Source organism: Toxotes jaculatrix, chromosome 18 (genome assembly GCF_017976425.1).
Source record: "Toxotes jaculatrix isolate fToxJac2 chromosome 18, fToxJac2.pri, whole genome shotgun sequence".
In the NCBI taxonomy this organism is placed as follows: domain Eukaryota; kingdom Metazoa; phylum Chordata; class Actinopteri; family Toxotidae; genus Toxotes; species Toxotes jaculatrix.
Window position 1 is genome coordinate 4,686,799 of NC_054411.1, and position 23,273 is coordinate 4,710,071.

Genomic DNA, 23,273 nt, shown 5'->3' on the forward strand with positions numbered 1-23,273 from the left:
GTAATCTTTGCGGGGGACTTGAGCCAACCTGCATCGCAGACATGGTCTCACTGCGGAACACACCGAGGGCCGTCGCACCTTCACATCACCGCAACAATAAGTTCACATCTTCTGCACATGGATGCAGACCTGTACAGTTAACCACCAGCAGAGGCCGGGGTAAGCCTGGGACAAACCACTGCGCCCTTTGCACTCCTCCTTCCCCGCTTTCCTCTCTCCCTACATCCCCGACTCCTCCCTACACTCCTCCTTTTTCCCCTTTTCTCCTTCATATGGTTTTCTTTTTTTTTTTCACTCGTCTTTCTGACCCTTCACGTCCCTGAGCCCTCCTTCTCTGATTGGTTCCAGACGTGCCACTTAGCTCTTCTTGCCGACTCAACATTCCACAGCTGGAGACTGCACACACACACACACACACACACACCACACACACACACACACACACACACACACACACACACACACTCCTATTTACTCCCCCTTCTCCTACCTTCCCCCTCTATCTTAGTCCAACTCACAGAGCAAAAAAAAAAAAAAAAAGCTGTTTTTTTTTCTTCACAGCAGCTCAGTGAAACACCAAAAGCCTCAGACTGACACGGCTCCAAAGCATTCCTCTGAGCAGGACAGAAATGCACTCAGAGGCAAGAGCTGCAGGAAAAAGAAAAAATGTTTGAGGAGGCAAATGAACTCTGAGGCGAATGAAGCCTGGTCATTATGATGTACAAATGTGAAATCGTAAAATAAAGTTAGAAAAAGAAGGAACGGAAGGAGGTTTTCTCTTACGAAAGAGTGAATTCGGTTTTTAAAACATTCTTTGGCTCTCATTTATACACAATGTTGTCATTCACATGAGGGATGTTTTCCTTAGCGGGGCAACGAGAGGTTCAAGTGTTGGCAATTATCCCATAAAAGTAGGAAAGTTTCCAAATGTCTTTACCAGCTCTACTTAAAGTCAGAACACACAATGAAACCTGCATCATTAAAAAGACAAAATGAGAGAAAAATTTCAGAGTGATAAAACATACAGAGAAGTGAAATGTGGTCCATAAAAATGATGAATAAGACAAATATCAAGTTGCAAACCCTTTTTCACGGCGCATACAAAGAAAATTACTGTCCTTAAAAAATGCTGAACCAGCTCCAGATGGTGGCGTGAACAGCCAAAACAAACAAAAGTTCAGAATCACAGAGCAACAACTGTGTCTTAAGGATAATGACTAAAGGCAAGCGGATGACTAAGAGCGATTTAGGTCAAGATCATAGTAGAAAGTGCCAATATGTACACAGAGCCATAGAAGCTGTACCGAAAAAAGACAATGTCGTCTATTTTAAGACCAGCTTTCAACGCTAAGTTCTACTTATGTGCACAATTTTAGTGTACTGCCCTCAGACGGTTTGAGGTCACTGGTCCCTGTCACCTTCCACACATTCACATTTGGACTTCTTCCCCCTCCGCTCGTCCGACAGCTGGTGCTGACGTGTCAGATCAGAAAGGAGGATAGAGGCAGGCTCACAACAACCGCACATGCATCATCAGTAACAGTTCTCTGCAGCTGCACGAATAATGACAAAATCAATGGGAAAACAACAAAAACACGCCTCAAGTTCAGGTAAATACTGTCAAGAAAATTAGAAAATTGAAAAATGAATTTGGTCCTGAAGAAGACTGACTGAGTCTCTAGAGAGAGAGAGACAAATGGTTTTAGTTAAGTCGATTTGTGGCTGTGATAGTCCTTTTTTTTTTCCTTTTTTGCGTTGTAAGTCTTTCAGTCAAGAATGGGAACTGAAATTCACTTTGGCACCAGGGAAGACAACGAGGAGTCATTTTATAAAACTGATTTTATGTTGAACTTTTCCAGCTGTGATTAAAACTAAACTCCCAGTAGATCCATTTTTGGCCTTCATGGATGCTTCTGGGGAAAATCTGTACGTATGAAATGATCTGATTTGTCTGGAGAGAAATTACTAGAACAGTTAAGTCTTGGCAAAAGAGGACTGAAAAAGCGGGGGATTCAATTTTAAATGTAAATAGCTGCTGCGCTCTACACAGCCCTTCAGCACATAAAAAAATCTTTTTTGGTTTCAAAAGAGACAAAAAAAAAAATTAAAAATGCCACAACGTGTTTCTGAGTCAGCACACTGAAATCAGCCTCTCCTGTGTCAGGTCAGGGCCAGTCTTGGGTTGGTCAGTTCAGTCGGTCCAGGTCCAGCTCTGCTACTCTGGCTGCTCGTTCAGCTCCATGTCAGACACCAGGATGTTCTTCTCGGCCTGCTCGCCGAGGCTGGAGTTGGTTCGGCTGTAGCGGGCTCCTTCGTAGGACCCCCGCGACCCAACAGTTCGCCGACGGTACAAGTAGATCACACTGACGATCAGCACCACCAGCACCAGGCCTGTCACTATGACAACAATCAGAGTGGGCAGATGGTCGCCATCCACTAGGCACAGAAGACAGAAGGCAGAAATCTGGATTAATATACATGCTACTGATTCATTTTCTGGTAGACACAGCATATACATATATACACAGATATGTTCATTTTCAAGTGCATACATTTACATGGCAGCTGATAATCATACTCACATGTTACAGCCGAGGTTTCAGGGCCTGCAAATGAAAGAAGGGATATTTAATTAACTGCTTTTTAACAATAGTTTTAATTGTACTTACTTTTAGTTGCTGCTGGGTGATTTCTTACCATGTCACTCTGAAAGATATGTTTTTTCTGTGACTGCTTCGTTGTTAATTTTACTACAATACTACAATATATTCCAGGGTTTCCACTTATGTATAGTATGCAAAACTTCAATATTCATTTTATTGACTAACTTTGTACAGGCTCCTGAACGTGGATCATCATACTCAACCTTGAAAACAATTGAATTTTCGGTAGTTTTGCTGTTGACTAGTTTGCAACAGACTCAGCTCACGTGACTCGCCCACGGCTACAGCGGTAGTCTGGCGTGTGCTTACTGCGTGGCCGTTTGCAGATGACTCCGTGTGTGCGATTTCTGCAGGAGCCCGGCTTCCACAGGCCGCTGTTGCTCTGGATCCAGAAGCAGGAGTTTGGAGACAGAACAGAGAAGGCGAAATCATGCGCTTCCCAGTTGGTGTATGACATCTCTGTGTCCTCACTCCACACTAGACCTCCACCTGCAGCAGGAACAGACACACATAAGCACACACACACACTCAGAGAAGTTGAGTTCCAGTATAAGATCTAGTTGTTCCTATTAGCTTACCAAGCATGTTTTAGGGCACTTCACTCTAATTATCTAATTGAGTAATAATAATGCTGTTTAGCGAAATTAACTTTTCTTAGATAACGCACGTTGCTTTATCACATTTATTTGACATGAGAGAAACAGTGTTAATCAGGTTTCCTCCACTTAATTAATTCTTTCATGATTATTCTATAAAAGAAATCATAATCAATCAGGTAGAACATATTAAATTAGGCAAATTATCTGCGAGCAGGGCAAGATAATTTGACTAAAAGTAGCATAAAAATTAATAAAGTTGGCTTTAAGCTTTTGAAAAGCTGAAGGTTAATAAGTCTGCTGCTGTGGAGAGACATGGAGGGGACTGTCTGAGGCTGGACCTTTCAAGCTGATGCCCAGCCAAGCTCCATGTGCCTGTTCTGCATAGCTCTGGATGTGTTCCCACACAAATCCGTTCTCCGTCTCATCCAAGATAGAGAGAAGTTCTGCTCCCACTAGAAGAGACAAAAAGAAAGAAACAGACAGAGATGGAACAAAACAGAATTGATCCTGTAGAGAGATTTAACAATGATGCAGCAGGCTCAATGAAACACTTCTAAATTTAGACATATTGATGCATTTGGTCAATTATGTTTGCAGAGGAGAAGGTCAGAAGTGTTGTACTTAATTGGTTTTCAATTCGGTGTCATGAGCTGTACAGGCAGCACAGCAGGAGCCTGAGCAGAATCTGACTAGTGTAGGTGAGGGGGGGGGGGGGCTTCTGCAACTCTTGCCTACCTTTTTTACAGGACATACGTGCATCCTGCTGCACTTTAAGACGTTGCAGGTTGAAGGCGTAACAGTGGTTTCTGAAAGGCACCCAGGCCCACTCTCCCAGGGAGTGGGGGCACTGGCCAGGGTACGTCCACTGGTGAGTCACAGGCTCATCTGACAGGGACAAAGACAACAGAGATGAACTTATTTTAATGTAACTCAATGAGGAAACACTATCATGGGAAAACTAATGCTAAGTTTACATTTTTACAAGCTGCTTGTAAATTAAACACCACAGCACTCTGCGCGTATTTGGCCTTCTGGTGATCTGTTGTGGCCAACATGTAAACTGCTGTATCTAGTTGCTATATTACACACACACACACATACCACTAATTTGACAGATAGCAGCCTCCCGTTTAGCATCACAAGGAGTCATAGCCCACTGGCCAGTAGTGGTCATGTGACCACATCCAACCATATGATTGGGCTCCTCATCTTTCCAGTTTGAATATGACATTTCTTCTTCATCCAGCCAGGTGAACGTCCGTCCCTGAAAACATAAAAAAAAAAACCATGAGGTGCAAATCACTACCAGTCTCCTGTAGCCTGAAAAACACTGTTGTACTTATGTGACTCCAGTGATGATCATAATAGACTCACCCCGTAGTAGTAGAGACCGATCCAGGCTGGCCGGCGCAGGCTGTTCATCAGCAGCGTGAGGTAAGCCTGCTGGTAGGGATCCTTCACCGTGGCCAGAGTCCCGTTCAAAGACTCGCACAGGTGCAGAGCGCCGGTCCAGTCCAGGCGCTTCTCTACCACCCGGTACGTCACTCCACCCAGCTCCACTGGCTTCGACAGGGAGGCAGGAATCAGGGCAGGTGCTGGAGGGAGACCTTGGTCTGAGGAAACAACAAAGCCAGACAAGATTTACTCTAAGTCAACGCACTTCTGCAATAGATCTCCACTTTTAAAGCACACGTTGTGGTTATAATTGAATGTCACACCTTGATGCCTTTGACAAATGAAACCATTATTTTCCATCTCGCAGGCCCGGGAAGCCCACATGCCCGTGTTCTTCTGTGGGTTCCCATGAATCATCACCACACAGTTTCCCTGGGAGGTGAGAGTGAAATCATCAGAACAGCAGCAGACCGAGGACAAACACCATGACATAGGTGGCGATTGTTGGGTGTTGTGAGTACCCTGGTCTTGTTGTGGTGTGGCCCGCTGTTGTCGATTGGCTCTCCAGGGCCCCAGTTGGTGTAGCTGAGCAGGCCAGCCTTGGCCCACTGGAAATGACCTTTAGAGTCTGAAGTCAAACCCACCCAAAGGTCAACACTGGCATTGGTCAGCAGGGTGGTGACAAACGCTGTGAGGAGGAGAATCGATTGCATGACACTGAGCATGTGCATGAAGAGACTTGTGTGAGAAACCTATGAACAGTTACAAATATAAGGACCGGTAACTACAATACATGAAAATCTAAACCAGCCATTTGATGCAGCTCACCATGACAGATAATTCAAACCTGCCTTCTTAAAAATAATTAGACCTAAAAAAAAAAAAAATCTATATTCAAGTAGAAAAGTAACTTCACAAACTTAAATTGGGTCTACCCTCCACCACCCCTCTGCTTGTGACTGTATGCCAACTGTACTCTGCTGTAATTACCTTGCTCCAAATGATTGGACACCACTGCCAGTACACCTCCCTGTGTCTCACATTTCAACTTGGACGCAGACCATGTGAGCCGCTGTGTCTGATCGAACACCCTGAAACACTACAGCACAAAACAAAGACTGCTCAGGTTTGGTTTGGTCACGTTGAGTTAGGACAGTAAAAGATGCATGAAATAAAAACATTATACTGTTTAGTTGTTTAGCTGTGTTGTAGCCCTACCTTATGCTGATAGGAGGCCCATCCATCAGGGCAGCCTGAAGGTGGGTGGGGGGATGATGGAGTTGGAGGAATGGTCCCCGTGACATTCACTCTCTTACAGATGTACGGCAGGTCAGAGTGGCATTTCTGATCTGCCCACTCCGCTGTTGGCAAGTGAAAAAACACAGGGTCGTGTAAGTGCTCTGCATTTGATTTATTCTCCTGAGGTATCTCATCCTGGCAGTTTTTACCTTTGCTGGCAGACATGTAGACACATTTACGATCACGGCTGAGCGGGTGTGGCCTCCCCAGGGCCCAGGACACGTAATTGAGCACAGAGTGGTCAGACCAGCGGAAACGGCCGTCGTTCTCGTAGGTGTGAAGCCCCAGCCACCAGTTGTCACCCTCCACTTTCGCCATCTAAACATGAGAGGGAAACTGTGAAAAAGCGTGTCGAGGCTACAGTGACCTTTAAACATAGAAGGTTTGTCTATACAAAAGGAGTACTGCGAATTTATAGCATTACAGTGTTACTGTAAGTAACAGTTATATAATCCTGAACTGTAGTTATGGTGTGGTTGCTATGCAGAATACAGACACCATAATTAGCGGTGACCTTAACACACAGGTTTGTGTTTGTTAGGTATATCTCATGGTTTTTCTCAGTTTAAGCTGGACTGCCTGCCAAGACCATCATAATCAATTACATTTTTAGATTAAATCAGCTCATATAAATGCTGATGAATGTTTTGATAAACTGTCCAGTGCCTTGAGTAAAGTGTTGGCCAGGAAAGCCTCCTCCTCAGCTGAGTGGACGGAGGCCAGCGAGGAATGAAACCAGGAGCAAATCCTTTGGGCCTGGTCCCAAGTGGTGCGGTGGTCAAAAAATTTATACTCAGCCTCCTGGAAGCCAATCCACTCTGGTGAACTGGTGCCTGAGAGATGGGAGATAGGAGAAGAAGTAAAAACCAGTGTGAGACTGAATAAGTTTTCAAATAAACACTCAAGATAATTTTGGTATGTGCAGAGGTAACACTGAAAATAAAACTGACCTTCAGAGATTTCTGGTTCCTTGTCAACACTACCTAAAAACACACAAACAAGGGAAAGGTGTGTTAATAACATACAAACGCCACCAACAAGAGCTGTGGGTGGACCAAGGCAACTACTAAATTTGAAAAGGTCCAGTGCAGTTAGTTGTACCTCTGGGGATCTTGCAGATCCAGTCTAACTCAGAGTCACAGTGCATGGCCAGCCAGGTCATAGTGCCCAAGTCTGCTGCAGCACACTGCCGAATGTTGTAGTAGAAGCGTCCAAAGTTCTCGTATGTGAGCTGAGGCACAAACAAAGACAAACAGCTTCTGTTTTAAGGATTTTTGTTTTTAAATTCAGAATCTGTTGGTGCACAGTTTAGTAGTAACTTGTTGGAAGTATTGTTGTTAGTACTCACAGCCAGTCCATCACTCCACTTCCAACTGCCGTTGTCCATGGGGTTCCTGCGGTTCAGTCCAATCCAAAACCAATGCTGCTCGTGGTCCTCAGATTCCCTGTGGACCACATCATCAGCATCAGCATCACCATCACCATCACCATCATCACATGTCAGCTGGTAAGAGGTGCACACCTACCCGAAGGCCTCATGGAGGATTTGTAGAACGAAGTGCTCCTCTTCAGGGCCGCTGATGCTCAGCAGGTTGGCTCCGTGTCTCCGGCAGAACAGGTGAGCCTGCAGCCAGCTCAGCTTCGTCTGCTGCTGGGAGGAGTCAAACACCTGCACACAGGTAGTAAAGGTGTAATAACAGTCTGATTACAAACGGTGTAAAACAGGCAGTCCTAGCATTCCTACTTACAGCAGAGTATATAACCTTAGTGCTTGTTGAGGACTGAACCAACTGCCAAGAACTAAAAGTTAGAACCAAGTGCTTTTTCAGATTCTTAGTCTTGAGAAAATTCGCCTACTTCTTCTCCTACTTCAAATACCCAATAATAATTATTGGGACAAAGAAATGAAAACTTAAGTTTGAGTGAAACTGAGAGACACTTCCAGCAGAGCCCTGATGGTTTTAAACATTCCTGGGTCGAACCTTGTAGCAGTAGCGCAGGTTATTGTTGCTCTTCCAGCCACTGGGGCAGGAGCCGCTGAGACTAGGGGTGGGCTGAGGGGCGGGGGGCTCGGGGCTCAGAGACGTGTCCTGCTTCTGTTGGCAGATGAATTTCGCCTTCAATGACGCACACTCCTTCACCTCCCACAGACCTATTGCGGAGCCCGTCGCCATGGAGACACATCCACCACGGATGTTGACTGAAATAGATGCGGGGTGAAACGTAGGTGAGCGGAGAGAAATAGAGGCTGCCCTGATAAAACATATGGAGGAACAGAGGAATGATGTGGAGGAAAAGAATTTATGATGTGACAATTATGAGTGTTTGATCCCTTTTCTTCAAACATGATGATATAGTCAGCGGCTTCACAGAAAAGGTCTTGGGTGAGTCTTTCTGCTACAGGTGCAACCTCAGGTGTTGGATTTTGGGGGGTATGAATAAATGCTTCTTATGAGTACTACCAAGTGTCAATACTAGAAATATTTTCATGTGAAAAAACCCTCAGAATAAGTTGAAAATTGTCAGCCTTTTAACCAGCCAACCCAACTAAAGCAACAAACTAGGGCTATAATCTGCACAGAGGTCAGACAGTCCATGTCTTTGGATCTTTGGATCCAAGGACGCGCCCACCAGTGGATTTTGATCATGTCTGAAAGTCTGGTTTAGAAATTATGCCTGTTGTGAGGCCAAAATCCATGATAGCCTGAATTTTACGAGGAGAATCTTCCCGTTTGCTGCCTCATTCCTGTGCTGCTGCCATGACAATTTGTTGGAAGCCAAAACTAGGACCTGTTTTACAATTTCCTCAACAAACTAGTCCAATTTCAATACATTAAATTAAAATCTACCCCTGGTGTCTGGTTTTGACTGCTGCTGATAATTTTCTTGGATAGGCAGATAGTCTGGTAATCAAAGCTGCCACAAAACCAAATCGGGATGTGGATCTGAATCTATTTTTGGCAAAAGAAAAAAACACCTGGGAACAATCCAGGTTTTTCTTTTTTTTAGATGAAATCCAAAACTGGCTCTGGTTCAGAATCGACCTCATGATTTGGCCAAATGAAAATCTCCAGTTGTAGATTAGACGAAACTTTAATAATCCCCTCAGGGAAGGGAAGTCATCATAGCAACAGGGATAAAGAAATGAATAGCCAGTGGGCAGGAAAGATACGGTAACAACCAATAAATAGAACACAACGAAAATACTACAGCAGGTGTAAAAGACTTGGCTGAATCTGGCAGACCAATGAAAAACATTGTACAAATATGTAAACAGGCATTATGAGCTGGTCACAGGTGAAACGGATCTTTTAGCAATGTACAATTCAATCTGATTTCTCTTGAACATTAGAAAAATCCCCGCACAGGGACAGTAAAACCAATAAGTTGTTTTCCAGTTGTCTGTTTAGAGCACCTGACTGATTGTAGCTCACTCTGTAAATCCTTCACAAACTCATTTGAACAAGACATGTTGTGTTGTGTTGTGACCTGCCTGGCTGATCTCGATTCCAGTTGGTGTAGGTGACTTCATCCCCGCTGAGCCAGCGCAAAGAGCCCGGGCTGCTCTGGTCGTGGAGGCCTATCCAGAAGGATTCGCCAGAGCGACCGAACAGCAAGCTGTTGGTGAAGGCCTGCTCGAACCTTTGAACATTTAAAGGGGGTTTTAGGAAGCTGACAAATTGCCGTAAGTGAGTGTCAAGGTATGCATAAGTTGCTGTGCGCACCTATTGGTAATGGTAACAAGGGCAGCTCCATGGTCCTCACAGGATTTCCTGGCCTCATCAAAGGTGAGCAGATCTTCTCCCACCCAGTAACAAGCTGGACTGTGCCATTTCCAGCCCTGAGAGGAGATGAGAGGAGAGGAGAGGAGAGGAGAGGAGAGGAGAGGAGAGGAGAGGAGAGGAGAGGAGAGGAGAGGAGAGGAGATAAGCAGGATATGGAAAACAAAATTCAAAAAAAAAAAAAAAAAAAAAAGAAAGAAGGAGGACCCACTACACCCAACTTTTTTTGGGTGGAGCTGGTATTCGTTCCACTTCAAAGGGTAATCACTTAATTCCTTCGCCCGTAAAATTCGACTAAATTTAATTCATGTGTAAAGTACTTTCAAATATATCCCACTAACTAGCAGACAGACAAACAAAGAAGACCGAAAACATATCCCAAAAAACAAAAATTCATGTTTATCACTCAAAACAGAAGCTAAGTCCACTCGTACAAGCTGACTTTATCACAAATGCAGAATAGAAAGAGCAAGTCTATGCATGCAGAAATAACTTTTCCCTGGCCTCAATCCCTCCTGCCAGCTCATGTACTGTAGTTGTGGACGTGTACAGATGCAGGGCGCAGCCAACACACAGAAGGTCGTGAGGGGTGAGATATTGCACAAGAATGAAAGACTTTTTTTTTTTTTTTTTTGCAGCTTTGTGCGAATAAGCTCAACCTTAGGCTTTTTGAACAACCACGGTTGGCATCTAGACAGAAACCTCAAAGATTACAGTTGCTGAAGATGCTCGATCTGTTGAAACTCACATCTCCTTCACATTTTCTTTCTTTTTCCTATTCTTATTTTCTGTCAACACACCAAGTATCTAATGTTGACTGAGGGCTTACTCTCCCATAACATGTAACAATAGGAGAAGTATGTTTTTTTCACTTGTGTGCCATCAGGAAATACTACACCTGATTTCACCAATTTGACTGCTGTCTATCAAGAAAATAATTTACTTTAACCACACACCCTCAATTTGCTTTTATCTGAATCATTTGAAAACAATATACAAAGCAATATACTGAATTTTTATAGCTGGAAATATACCTCATACTTTGATTGTATCACACAAACACAATAAACAGAAACAGCATCAGATTTTTTGTGGCCTTAAATAGCAAAACAGCATTGTCTTTCTTCTTGAAGTTGCCTCCAAAATTTGTCATTTCCAGTTCAAAGACATAATTACAATTCTGGAGGACATCTGGTGCAGTATTTAGGAACTGTATCGTATTTTTAAACAGTCAAATAATCACAACAATGATGACAGGAACCCAGAGAGAGTTCACATTTTCAATTATTTTAGGGCCCCCCCTTTATGGGGCTGAGGGGTCTAAGCGGCTCTCACACCCCAGGCTGCCAATGACATTAGCAGAGCTTTCTAATCTCACTGTTTATTTGCACATGAAGCAGCTGAGTTAACTTCATAATAAAACCACTATCTTCGGAAAGCAGAAAAAACACAGCGTAAGGGAGTTACTGCTCCGGTGAGTAAGTAACACCAATGACAGCATTACAGCACTGAACACCCCATTACTTTTTTTTTTTTTTTTTTTTTTTTTGAGAAATGAGCTCAGCGCTGGATGGGGTAAATGGTTTGGGGATCGTGTGGTGTAATGTTGCTGTCAGCGGGCTTTCTGTCATTGTTGTTTCACATGTTGCGTGACGTGAGATCATCTGCTCGGAGCAAACCGCACCGCCACGGGGCCCTGCAGCGTGTGCCATGCCAAATGACCCCTGTCACATTACCACCCATGATGCCTCGCTCCCCAGGGAGAGGGGTAAAGGATTCATTACACCAAACAAATGGTCCATCCATACAGAGATGTTTGTCGAATGTAACAGCTGAGAACCAGCGCGAGCCTCGACTTCAGATCGTTTGCACCATAAATCAACACACATGCAAAAATATAACACTCCTGAAGGACATAGAGACATTCAGTCACACACAATAATTCGTTTTCTGACTGATCTGCTATGTCACACATTAATGGAAAAAAACAGGTGAGACAAGTCAGGTATGAGAGGCTGTAGAGTCTCATATGGAGAGCATTAGGAGTGAAATCAGAGACAGATGTAGATGGATCTTCCAGATGTGATTCAGTTCACCATATGGCTACAAGTAGTGGGCATGGTAGTGCATGTTAATGTTGGATGTAGTGTAAACACTTGTTGAACGAAGACACAAACATCTCGTCCCAATTTGATTGTCTTCAAAAACATAATGTATTTTGAGTTTAGATTTTTTTTTTTTTCCTTTTTTTTCGGTCTTGGAAAAAGTGTTAAGCCAAATGACAGTGTGTGTCTCCAGAGCTGAGTAAGACTGGTGTGCCTGTTAACCTTCCAAGTCTTAAGGGAGTGATTTATATTACAGTTACAGACTGGGGGTGGATTAGTGGAGCAGTGAACGGGAGAGAGATGCAGGGGAGCTCTGGGAAAACGGGGTCAAACGTGAAGGAACGGCTGAAATATTTAGAATAATAATTATGCTCCCAACACTGCAGACTGTCAGCAGCTGGAAAATGAGCACTGAAATGTTGTAGGAGATCTGAATAGAGTCTTTATGGCGTAAAATGTCAGGAGGAAAATGAGCCATGTAGCACCGAATGCAAAGAGAGGGAGAAAGAGTAATACTTGTTTGCAGTCTTGGTGCCGTGGCTTCCCATCGCTCTTTGTTCCTGGCTTCTTACAGATGGAGGGCAGGGTCATATTACAAGGGCTGTCATCCCAGCGGCCCTCCTGCACAAGTAAGCAAGGCACAAACAGAAAGAGAGAAAACAGCTGTTAAATATATACAAGCAGAGCAGAATCGCCGACAGCGAGGGTCCTTTACTGTGAGGTGATTAAGGCCCCAAACTTCGGGGGTCAGCGTGAGGGTGAAAGAGGTCACTCACAGGCCCCCACATGGAGACGCAATCTTCTTGGGTGTTGCGGAAGTTGTTGGGTTCAAAGGGGTGCCAGAAGGTGAAGATGACGGGTGTGTGGTCAGTCCACTGGAAGTCCATTTGCATGTCGGTGTCATGGAGTCCTGTCCATAGTTGGTCAATGTCTGAAAGGTGGTAAGATATTTGGGAGAAAGACTTAAAAGTCTTAAAAATAGGATTAGGGTTCCAACTATGACCTAAATATAAAATTCTCACATTTTCCATGAGGTTCAATAATTAAGTTGGGGCACTGCCATGACCTAAAAAATTTGATTCCTCACTTCATGAGCTGTTTTTCAGCTCAGGAAAGAAAAGAGAAAGAAAAAAAAAGGCTGAACTGTCTGGTTTCCACTATATCTGAGCCTGATGGGAAGATACGGGCATACAGTGTAGAAAAACAGCTGGAAACCATCAATTAATACAGTTAAATTTTATTTTTTATTTTTATTTTATTTCTTATCCAGGAAATCCAAATCTATCAGGAAGTTTTTAAAAGTCTATTCCACTGAGACTGCACGGCTGAAACATTGGTGTGTTTGCTTCACTACGCTTAAAACAGAAACTGAAAAACAGAATTGAAAGAGTGACATCAATGTCAGTGACGTGCATGTTTTTTCCTTCTGCCCTTGATTGAACGTGATGTTTTTTTCTTCCACATTCATACAGAAAAATATTAAAATCCCTGACTGTCCCCTGTCTACAATATATCTGTCAAAATGTACATTTTACTCTTTTAATTCAACAACTAGTTGGCACTCCTGCGACACAGGCATGGAGCTCCGAGAACGGGTTGCAGAATTCCGCTTCAACGTTGAAACACAAGTTGGACACGTCAGAAACAATGAATAAACAAAGACAAAGCGAAGGACGATGAAATAATTTGTGAGGATTTTATTTCATTTCTGGCCCCTGATCGCGAAGAGGAAAATAAAACAATACTACTACTACAAAAAAAAAAAGAACAAATCACCTCTCTTCAAGTTGTTCATGACGAACTCCAGCTCGGGTAGGGTGTGGATGCTGACCAGATTGGCCTCCATCTTCTGGCAGTTTTTCTGAGCTGTATCCCAGTCAGTCTTCTCAGAAGTCAGTTTGTAGCAGCCAGCCTGGAAGGCCTGCCAGCCCACATCGCACTCATATTTCTCATCATCTGCCCACGAATCTGTGGGAGCAAAAAGATAAAACCCATCGAATTCTGGACTGTGGCAGGACTGTAACTGCTCACTTCGCTTCAATAGACTAATGCAAATGCATATATACACTGACCAGTGGTGAAGGGGTCCAGGGTGGCATTGGGCCTCTTCTTACAGACATATGGCAGAGCAACAGAACAGTCTCGGTTTTGCCAACGACCCGATGACTCGGTTGTGATCACAGCGCAGTTCTCCTCCTCAGCGTGGTTTGGCTGTTCTGAGGGTGAGAGTAAGAAAAATAAAACTCTCCAGAACATCACTAATGCAAAGGTGTCCTTGTTCAAGCCACTTAACCCCCAAATACTCCAGTGGTCAACAGTAAAAGACTGTGGTTGCACTGGAAGGCGGGCAAGTTTGCATTTGAACTCAGAGCAGAGCTTTGCTAAAAATGAGAAAGCACGCTCATTCAGCCTTCTGTGGGAAATAAAGGTTTAAAAAAAAATATCAAGCTTTAAGCCTAAAAAAGGCATAAAAGGTTGATTTGGTTTTACAGGCTAACCTTGCTCCCAGTTGAGATATTTAAGCGGCGAGGAGTCGGCCCACTGCCAGCCTCCATTGATGTCCAGGTCATTGAGGCCAATCCACAAAGCAGCACTGTAGCCTGTCAGCAAACCTAAAACAGCAGGACAACACTTTTCTCAAATGCTATAAAATATGACATGAGCACATACCGTCTGCTTTTGTGAAGGAAGACAAGATACACTGAATACTGTGCTTCCACGCAGGCCTAACAGCCTCTTCAGTCAGCCATGATTTTAACTGTCAAGACAAGACTGGGTAACAGAATAGTTATGTAAGAATGGTCAGGCAATAGGGTCACACCACCCTGAAAATCAATCATTCCTATGGGGAGAGTGAATGAGCAAACCAAACAATCTGTGTTTGAGAGTTAGACATTTAGCTGCACAGCAAATTTCATTGCTATTGATTTTTTTTTTTCAAATGTTTGTCACGGGCAAGCTAAGAAACTCTGGCTTTATTGACAGACATGGTGACACCGCCTCCTTGTCAAGGGTTTTATTGTGTTCACAGAAATCACAAATTTTAAAGTTCAATCAAGAAATCAAGGTTATTATAGTGACCGATTCTGAGACGAGTGCTAAAGGTGGAATCAAACATAAAAACCCTAAAATTCCAAATAACCCTGCTTTACCTTTTGTGAATAGCAGTGGGCAAATCAATAGTTCGTTGTTTACATGTTTGCTCACTGTTGATTGATTTGCGTTTGCTGCATATTTCTGAGGCTTTATCACTACTTTGTCACAGAAGGTATTGGAAGAGGAAAAAAACCCTGTTCATTTAAGTATACTTTAAACGAGTAGCGGCAACAGGAGCGTTGACTTTACCATTGATGTAGGTCTGCTCGTGCAGCTTGGTGATGCTTAGCAGGTCTGCCCCCTGCTGCTGGCAACTGATCCGAGCCTCGCTCCATGACAGCGTGGCCTGGAAGTTAAACTGGTAACAGCTATCTGTCAGCGGGTCAGTATCCCAGAATGTCTCACAGCCACTGCCTGGCAACGAGGAAAACAAAGAAGTCAGATAGACCAGAAGAGGAAGCGGGAGGAAATGAGTGTTACGTAAACAGTTTGGTAGGAAGAAGTTTTGGTGAAGCTCACTGAGTTCCCAGTCAGCTGAGAGATGCAATAACTCACTCTTGACAGGACAAAACCCCCAACGCTCGTCCTTGCCATAGTCATAGGTGGTGGCACACCAGAGGTGACCGTCCTCACGTCCGATGCTAGTGCAGCTGTGGAACCACTGGCCATCGTACAGGAAGGGCAGGTAGCAGGGGCGGCCATGAGAGTTCCCCTGGATTGTGTAGATTTCTGGGGAGCAAAGGGAGGGGAGATTTTAAATCCCTGCATGTGGCTGCAGAGATGGGCCTCGCTTGTGTTGTCTAAAGCTGTGGCTGTGAACTGTGCTGAACTGAAATACTTTATCTGTTTTCTCAGCGACTTGTATAATCAAACAGAGGGTGAAAACAGAGGATGATGTTCTGGTCTGAAGTCAAACAGTGGTCAGCAGAGGGAAGGGTAAACAAATAAAAACAGGCAGGTTATTAGGAAAACTAAGTATCTTTTATAATGAACTTCACATGAAACAGAATCAACAGCTATGGATTTAGAAATAGACCCATTCTGTATATCTAGCAGGATCTTTTTTTGTTTTGTTTTGTTTTTCAGGCTAGTTTAATAATTTATATTTGATTTCTGCAGTTTGACAAAATGCCCTGAGGTTGCCATTCTGCAGGAATCTCTACTTTCCCCCTGTACAGTATGGTGTGAAAAAAAAGGGGCAACACTGAGGGAAAGAGAGAGAGAGAGAGAGAGAAGGGGAAGCTGGATCTGTAGTGTTACCAAAACATGTTAGGCCAATGGAAAGTAGGGCAGACATGTTAAACGTGGGAGGAAAGATTTCTGAAGCTCCCTCCCTGACTCCCCTCTCTGCTCCACCGCTGGCTGGCTGTCTGGCTGCAGTGGAGCTGCTCCTCGGCTGACTAATGTCAGAGGTATTCCTCTCCAGCAGCGAGTTGACTTCACAAAGAAACTTGTGAAGATCAGCACTTGAAAGTTAAAAATGTCAATGCACCCAATTCCCTTGCTGCGAAAAAGTAAAAGAGACTTCGGAGAGGAAGGATAAAGAAGAAAGGGAAGGGAGATTTTCTGGTCTTACTTTTATGGCAGATCTGGTTTTAATTGCACTCAAGCAGAGCCTGTTAACAGACTCGGCTGAATGAGCATCACAGTACAGTTTGTGACATTTGGTATCGGTAAGAATGGCACTGACAGCGGAAATGAAGCTTAGCTGCAAACCACCATGGTTAGACCTAATCTGGACCGAACACTATATATATAAATACAAGTATACTTGAGGGAAAGGACGAGTCTGTGTGTTTGCTGGAGTTTACAAACACCGACCATGTTTTCCTTGGCTTTGTGACTGGCAGTCAGCCACTTGTCCTGAATGATTCCCTAAAAGCAGCATTTCGCCGTATCCATTTGATCAGATGCAGCTGTAGCATCAACAGCAGTGAGTCTGTCTGCTTCACTGAAGCAGCACAACATACAGTGAGGGATCAGCTCACTGAGCCACCACAGCTGCAGACATGAGAACCTTCTGTCCATTTAACCGAGAATGGGTGCAACATCTGTTATCTTATTTCTCATTTTACTTTGTTCGGTAGTTTATTTTATTTAATTGTTATTATTATTACTTATTAAAAATTACTACAAAAAATAATTCACGGAGGAAACAGCTGGACACCAATCTGATGAAGCCTTGCCATAGGAATTAGAGGTGCTTTGACTTAGCTTACCACGATATACTTTCGCACACAGGTCCTGCACACCACCATGCAGAGTCCATTTGAGCTTGGAAATGGGGGACGTTGAGGACGAGTTCCAAATCGAGGGTGAGGGAAGGTAGTTGTTGAGGTTGTCCAGGACCTGGCCACAGTTCCAGGTCCAGCGTACTCTGGGGGGCTCGCGGTCACAGGTGTACACACCCAGGGGAGACCTGTCCACTGAGGAGGTGAGGTTACCGGTGGTCACGCCCAGGCAAAGCGACGAGCCCAGGTTGAACAGGCGTCCCCGGGTCACCCACTTCCACCGCTGGTTGTCTTCCTCACAGGAGGCTGACAGGATGAGGGAGTGATCCCGCACCCCCAGGCACCCTTGGGCGCCCTCATGGAAGAAAGCGAACTCGTCAGAGTCCAGCGGCGCTGTACAGAGAGAGGGAAACAGAGAGGGCATCAGTCGATCATGCTAATGAAAACAGGATTCCGTGTTAGCAGCTAATGTGGCAAGAGAGGAGGTCAGGGACTGGATCAATATATCCATTTATGGATGTAGTGCTGGGTTGGAACTAGTTTCAGTCGTGGACTCTGATGTCCCCGCGTAATGCACTTCAGCCGTATTAATCCCCTAATAATCCTGTAATAATCCTAAAATCCTGCGTACACTTTATTTGACAGAGGTCTCAGCGGGAACTAATTGAAATGACATGCAATAAACTGTGAAAAGTGCTTGCACATGTTTTTGTAACGCAAGGTTAAAAGTATTTCATCGTTCATCAGGTCTCAAGAATTCACCCCATTCCCAACTTTAACCTGGACTGGCATCGCTTCTTTTTCACTGCAGTCTGTGGCGTCTGTCTCTTTTGGTTTTGCCTGTGGAGAGAGCAGCAGCTCGCAGGTTTGGGGGAGACTACACAATGACACTAACCATGGGAATCTGTAGAGTGACTCATATACATTTAACTCATGTGACTGAATGTGGTAACAGGTCTGAAGCTGATTAATTTGATGAAATTGTAATGACCCTCAAAGGTGACATGGGTAACTGTTTTCAGTCTGCAGATTACAGTGTCTTTACAGGCATTACTTCAGTATGATTTCTGAGGAGCTGTATCTGCTGGCAAAGTGTTGCCCACAGAGCTTTACAGTATTTTCATGTACATTTACAATATCCAAAGTAAATGAAAAGTTACCAAAAAACATAAAGAGTTACTGAAAGAATGTGTTGAACTTAACACATCCAGAGCAGTGGCCGTACGCCAGGCACAGTGACTGGAATTTCGGGAACAAAACCTTGCACCCTTTCTCCTAAAAAAATATGCGGTTTTCCTTTCGCTCCTGTTTTTCTTTTCTTGACGGATTTAGAGATTGGTAACCGTGAAGCCAGGGTTGTGCATGGACTGGTGTGTGAGGGGTGGGAGAAAGAAAGACAAAGAAATACATATCAGTGAGTGTGGGAGTGACTCTAAATTAAAACTACTTTAAAAACCATATCACCAAAATAAACATAAATCTCTCTCAGACCTGAGATGCAGAGAAGAGGCAGTAAGACCCTTAGCATTCCTACTCGGCAGGCCCCTGTGAGAGGCCAGGAAGTGGGGTAGGTGGGAAAGATCACTGGGCATTTGGTTGAAAAACACAACTCTCATATGTGGGTACTTCAGTCCGCTGAGTCTGCTGCAATCCCTCGTTTCCTACCTCTCAGCTAAAATCCTCTGAACCTCCTGTCCTGCTTTTATGGACACAGAGACAATGGAGTCTCATCAAGAGCCCCATAAAAATCCCTGTAATCTGGAGGAGACGACCGACACGCCCCTCTCCTTGCACTCGGGCTCTGTGGTTGAGTTTCTCAGAAGCGGTGTTAGCTCATTCAGTCGGTAGCAAACACAGCAACAGAGCGCAGTGGCAGAGCGGTTCAGCAAAAGTTTGAAAGTGCTCTCTGAGTAATCAGATATAATCACCACCCTGTTCTTTTTATAAAGCCATCCATCTTACAGTAATACCCAGCTGCTGGGCTTGTTTACTGCCAGTTTATTGTTTTAATCGTGAATTATTCACGTCTTTTAAGTCCTGTCAGAGAGCTAGAAAAAAAGCAGAGACTTATAACGTATCCAAACACTGGTCCAATTAACACAAAACATCTCAGTTACTCCGTTGACAACCCATCTTTCCGTGAAGCTGTTACTCCAGTCAAGCTTATTAATGCAACATAATCCAGAGCTCGATGAAATATGAAAAAAAAAAATGCAAGCAAAGTCCTGTTTCTGTGGAAAATCACAGTCTGGTGTATCCATTGAGTCAAATGTTAAAAGGCAAATGCGTCACTGACCTCTGCCAGAAATACCTTCTCAAGGTTTCTTCACTTACAAGCAGCTGAATAAAAAACAAGCAATGCATTATCTACGACCCCGATATTTTTCTGATTAATTAATTAGAGCAAAAATATCCATCACAATCCCAAAGCTCAAGCTGACTTATATAAATAACTCATCTGTTCAGCTATCAAAAAGCAATACATATTTAGTTTACTATCATAGAATACAAAGAAAACCATGTTGACTAACTGGTGAATCTGCCAATCATTTCAGCTCTTAATTTAAGGCCCAATATGACAGACTCTGTTCTTATTTACTCTGTAATTACAGTGTGATGTCTGACACAACAACCAATAGTGTAGCTTGGTTTAATTACACTTCTCATTGCAAAGAATAACCATGGGGATACTGAATTAGCTAGAGTTACACAATCCTGACTTGTTCACGAGGCGAGGCACACACACCAATTTAGCCATTTTGTCATTCTCACAATGAGAATTAATGTCATTTTTGGAAATAAACCACAGAGCAGTGCCTGTGGGAAGATTTTCACACCAGAACCATCCCAGCAAAAATCAGCATTACATCGTGCGTTGACTTCATTTCAGTATGTGAATATAAGTTCAGTATTAATAAGGTGACAATATGAAAAGTTTCTGGCACAAGCTGCCGAACCGCTAGACAACCTGAGGCTCAAGTTTCAGACAGCAAGAAGAAAATTCAAAAAGAAATTTTAATTCCAGTCTCTAGGGGACACGACGGGATGTTTGATGTGAGAAAACTCCCGGGCAATCAGAGAGAGTGCAGAATTCCAGATTAACTTTAAGCCATTGAGCCCTGTGAAAGCTAAGCCACAACAGCTCTCCTGCTGTGATCTCATCCTCTTCTTTGCCCTGTCACCCCTTTTTTCAACGCCGAAGACAGTTTCCTGCTGAAGAGAGAGGCTGAAATCCACGGCCAAGCACAACCGGCAGTACTCGCCAAGAGAGGCAGAGATTTCCAGAACCTCCACCTACTCAATACGGTCATCTATTGGACCAGGTTTGAGGACAAAACTTAATCTCTGTGTGGGTGACCGATCAATAGCAAGTTTTTGGTTCAGACATTGTATGAGTGCAACAAACTTCTCAATTTCACACTGTTTGGTGAGTAAGTGTGATTCATTGCTGCTGCCAGCTAAATAAAACTTAGGAGACTATTTAATTTCCATTCATTTATATATTTACTGTATATCTAAATGGAAGTATGAGCTAAATAATTTGCACTTAACTTTTTGTTATTTTGACAGATTTCTGAGATAATAAAATAAATAAGAAACACTTGTTTAATTGGTCAGTGTGATAAAATGGCAACCAACCAATAGGCAGGAAATTCCACACTGCTAAGTTTGTTTCTTTGGTGTTTTATGGTGGTCTGGCCTCTGAGGGAGCGCAAACAGTGGATAGGTTTTACCTCATCCAAGAAGCATGGGAGAGAGGAAGGAAGAGGGTTATCAGAGAGAAAAGGGCATATTTGCATTTTGCAGCCACACTCAGAAGCACCGCAACCTGGAAAGTGCATATCACATTTAGAAGCCAGCGTGAGAGTGAGCGCACACTGTTGAAACTTTCCATCACTCCCACGCTTCTGCACAGTATAATGGAGACAAGGACTTATCACAGTGCAGGTTTAAGTTCAAATCTTGAGTGAGGTCAGAGTTACTTGCAATTCAGCTGTTAACGGAGCAGTGCTCGGTGAGAGCAGCGTGAAATAATGAACAGCTTACTGTCTGGGCGTTTAAGAACACCACAGATCTGGAGCTGCTGGAGACGCACTGTCACGCCACAGGATTTTAATTTGAACTCTCATGCCAAAATAAACTCTATCCTATTGCTCTTCTTCATCTTTCTTCTCCACTGTTTGCTACAGATACATCAAGGTGACAACACAGTGCAGCACAAGACAAAGCTTGTTTCTTTTGATATTACACAGAGCAAGAAAGTTCACGACAACATGCTGAGCTGAGCCCAGAGTAAAGATACTTTCACCGTTAAACTCTGGAAAAGACAAATCCAAACAGGCAACATTTCATAAAACAAATCAACAGACCGTTATATCCTTTTGCATCTCATCCATTTGGTCTTTGTGATTGAAAAGAGATTCTCAACTTCAGCAACAGGGGAACCGGAGGGCAGATGGGTGCACGTCATTTTAAAATTAGAATAACAAGAAACGAGGCCTCGGCAAAAAGAGCTGCGGATTATTTTGGATGTGTATCTAGCTGCGTATTCTTAGGGATGAGAGTGCAAAGAATGAGAGAGTAAACCCACATAATCTTAGTGTTTTCATCAAACTTCAAGATCAAACGGAAACATGGAGAATTCATGTATTAAATAGCTGTATGGTGTCCTGTGCCTCGTATGATGGTATACTGGCAAATTCAGTGTGGTAACTTCAAACCTTTTGAAGCAATATCAGCGCAATTTAACGAAAACAGATTAGAAAACAGGTGGCTGTGTTATGATGAGATGAGACGGCCCAGATTTTACAATATTTACAATCTAAGTATTTATTACTGGCTGCACATATTCTGTCTTTATATAGACCATCCTTCCGTGCCAGAAAAGTAATCAACTTATCAACTTAATCCTTACTGCAGTCCACCTCATAATCCCGTTCACTCACAGTACAGTAGAAAAGTCACTGACAAGGGGGAGTGAAGTTGGTAAACTCTGACTTCCAGCTGACACGCAAAAACAGCGGAAAAAAAAACAATAATGTGCTCATTAAACAAAAAGTTCATTAATTTCACGGTTATAAAACAAAAGTGCTATAAATATCCAGTCTCCACCGGAAAACATTGTTTGGGTGGGTTTAACCCCTGCGTACCATCCTTTAACATGTGATGGTCTAGTGGCTGTTGAGGACCGGACTGAATGTGTTAATTGCAGCCTGTAACAGGATGTAAAGGTCACATCTGCCCTCAGGTTGCCCAGTGAAGCGTCACTGCACGTCAGTTTTTAACATGTCTAAAAAAACAACAACATAAAAACACTCATCAGCTCCGAAAACAGAACAAAAACAGTTGAAAAGGTGCGTTGCTTTGCAGCTTTAGATAAATATAAATAAAAGTCACAACAGAGACACTAAGCCTGCAGCCCGTTCCCCACTCCTCCTCCACCCCCCCTCCCCTTTTTCTCCACATCTGGTTCCACTCACTGCTCGGACTTTTGGTTCGTGGCATACCAAAGCACCAAATCACCGAAAACGCAGAAAACAGCTTTCAGTAACTGCTCTCCAAATGCGTTTTTCTGACTAGAAAGTCGGTGCCAAAACAAGCGCACGCACAATGGATTCGACCTCTGCCCGGTTTAGCGACTTTTCCGCGACTGAAATCAAGCGAGAGTTGAGAGAGATTTTTTTTTTCCTCACCCGAAGCGCTCCTCTTCAGTGCCAGACTAAAGATGAATAAATATAAAGTGCATCTGTAAATCACAAGTTGCCGATTTGTCCATGTTCCCCTTGATTCCTTGTTTCGGTGACGGTCGTTGCCTTGCATGCTCACAACTAGGCTACGCAGCACACACACACACACGCATACACTCACACATACACACACACGCACACACACACACACACAAAAAAGTAGAAAAAAAAAGTGAAGCCAGAAAAGCAACAGCCCGAGTGTTTTACTTTGAGAGCGGATGGTGCGGAGTTGGTGGCGAGTTTGACCGCTAGAGCTCCGTCTACCTCTGAGTCAGATGAGACTGAAATGAATGGAGCAGCGTCAACAGTGTGTGTGTGTGTCAGTGTTTGTATGGTTCCCAACATGAGGTCCGGGG

General features: G+C 43.6%; 1 protein-coding gene across 1 annotated transcript; it reads right to left on the minus strand.

Moving 5' to 3' along the window:
* Positions 1–219: 219 nt before the first annotated feature.
* mrc2 (mannose receptor, C type 2) lies at positions 220–23,179 on the minus strand. The gene is made up of 29 exons (XM_041062526.1): positions 22,864–23,179; positions 17,159–17,563; positions 15,495–15,668; positions 15,189–15,353; positions 14,342–14,455; positions 13,916–14,059; positions 13,620–13,811; positions 12,620–12,774; positions 12,360–12,464; positions 9,682–9,797; positions 9,450–9,598; positions 7,939–8,156; positions 7,483–7,625; positions 7,305–7,401; positions 7,058–7,187; positions 6,907–6,939; positions 6,623–6,789; positions 6,106–6,274; positions 5,876–6,018; positions 5,648–5,756; positions 5,179–5,345; positions 4,981–5,089; positions 4,637–4,875; positions 4,364–4,526; positions 3,998–4,147; positions 3,601–3,714; positions 2,973–3,152; positions 2,583–2,606; positions 220–2,436 (listed from the first exon to the last, which is right to left on the minus strand). Exons 1-29 carry the CDS (start codon positions 22,988–22,990, stop codon positions 2,216–2,218), a joined length of 4,422 nt encoding a protein of 1,473 aa, XP_040918460.1. The 5' UTR covers positions 22,991–23,179; the 3' UTR covers positions 220–2,215.
* Between the last annotated feature and the right edge of the window lie 94 nt (positions 23,180–23,273).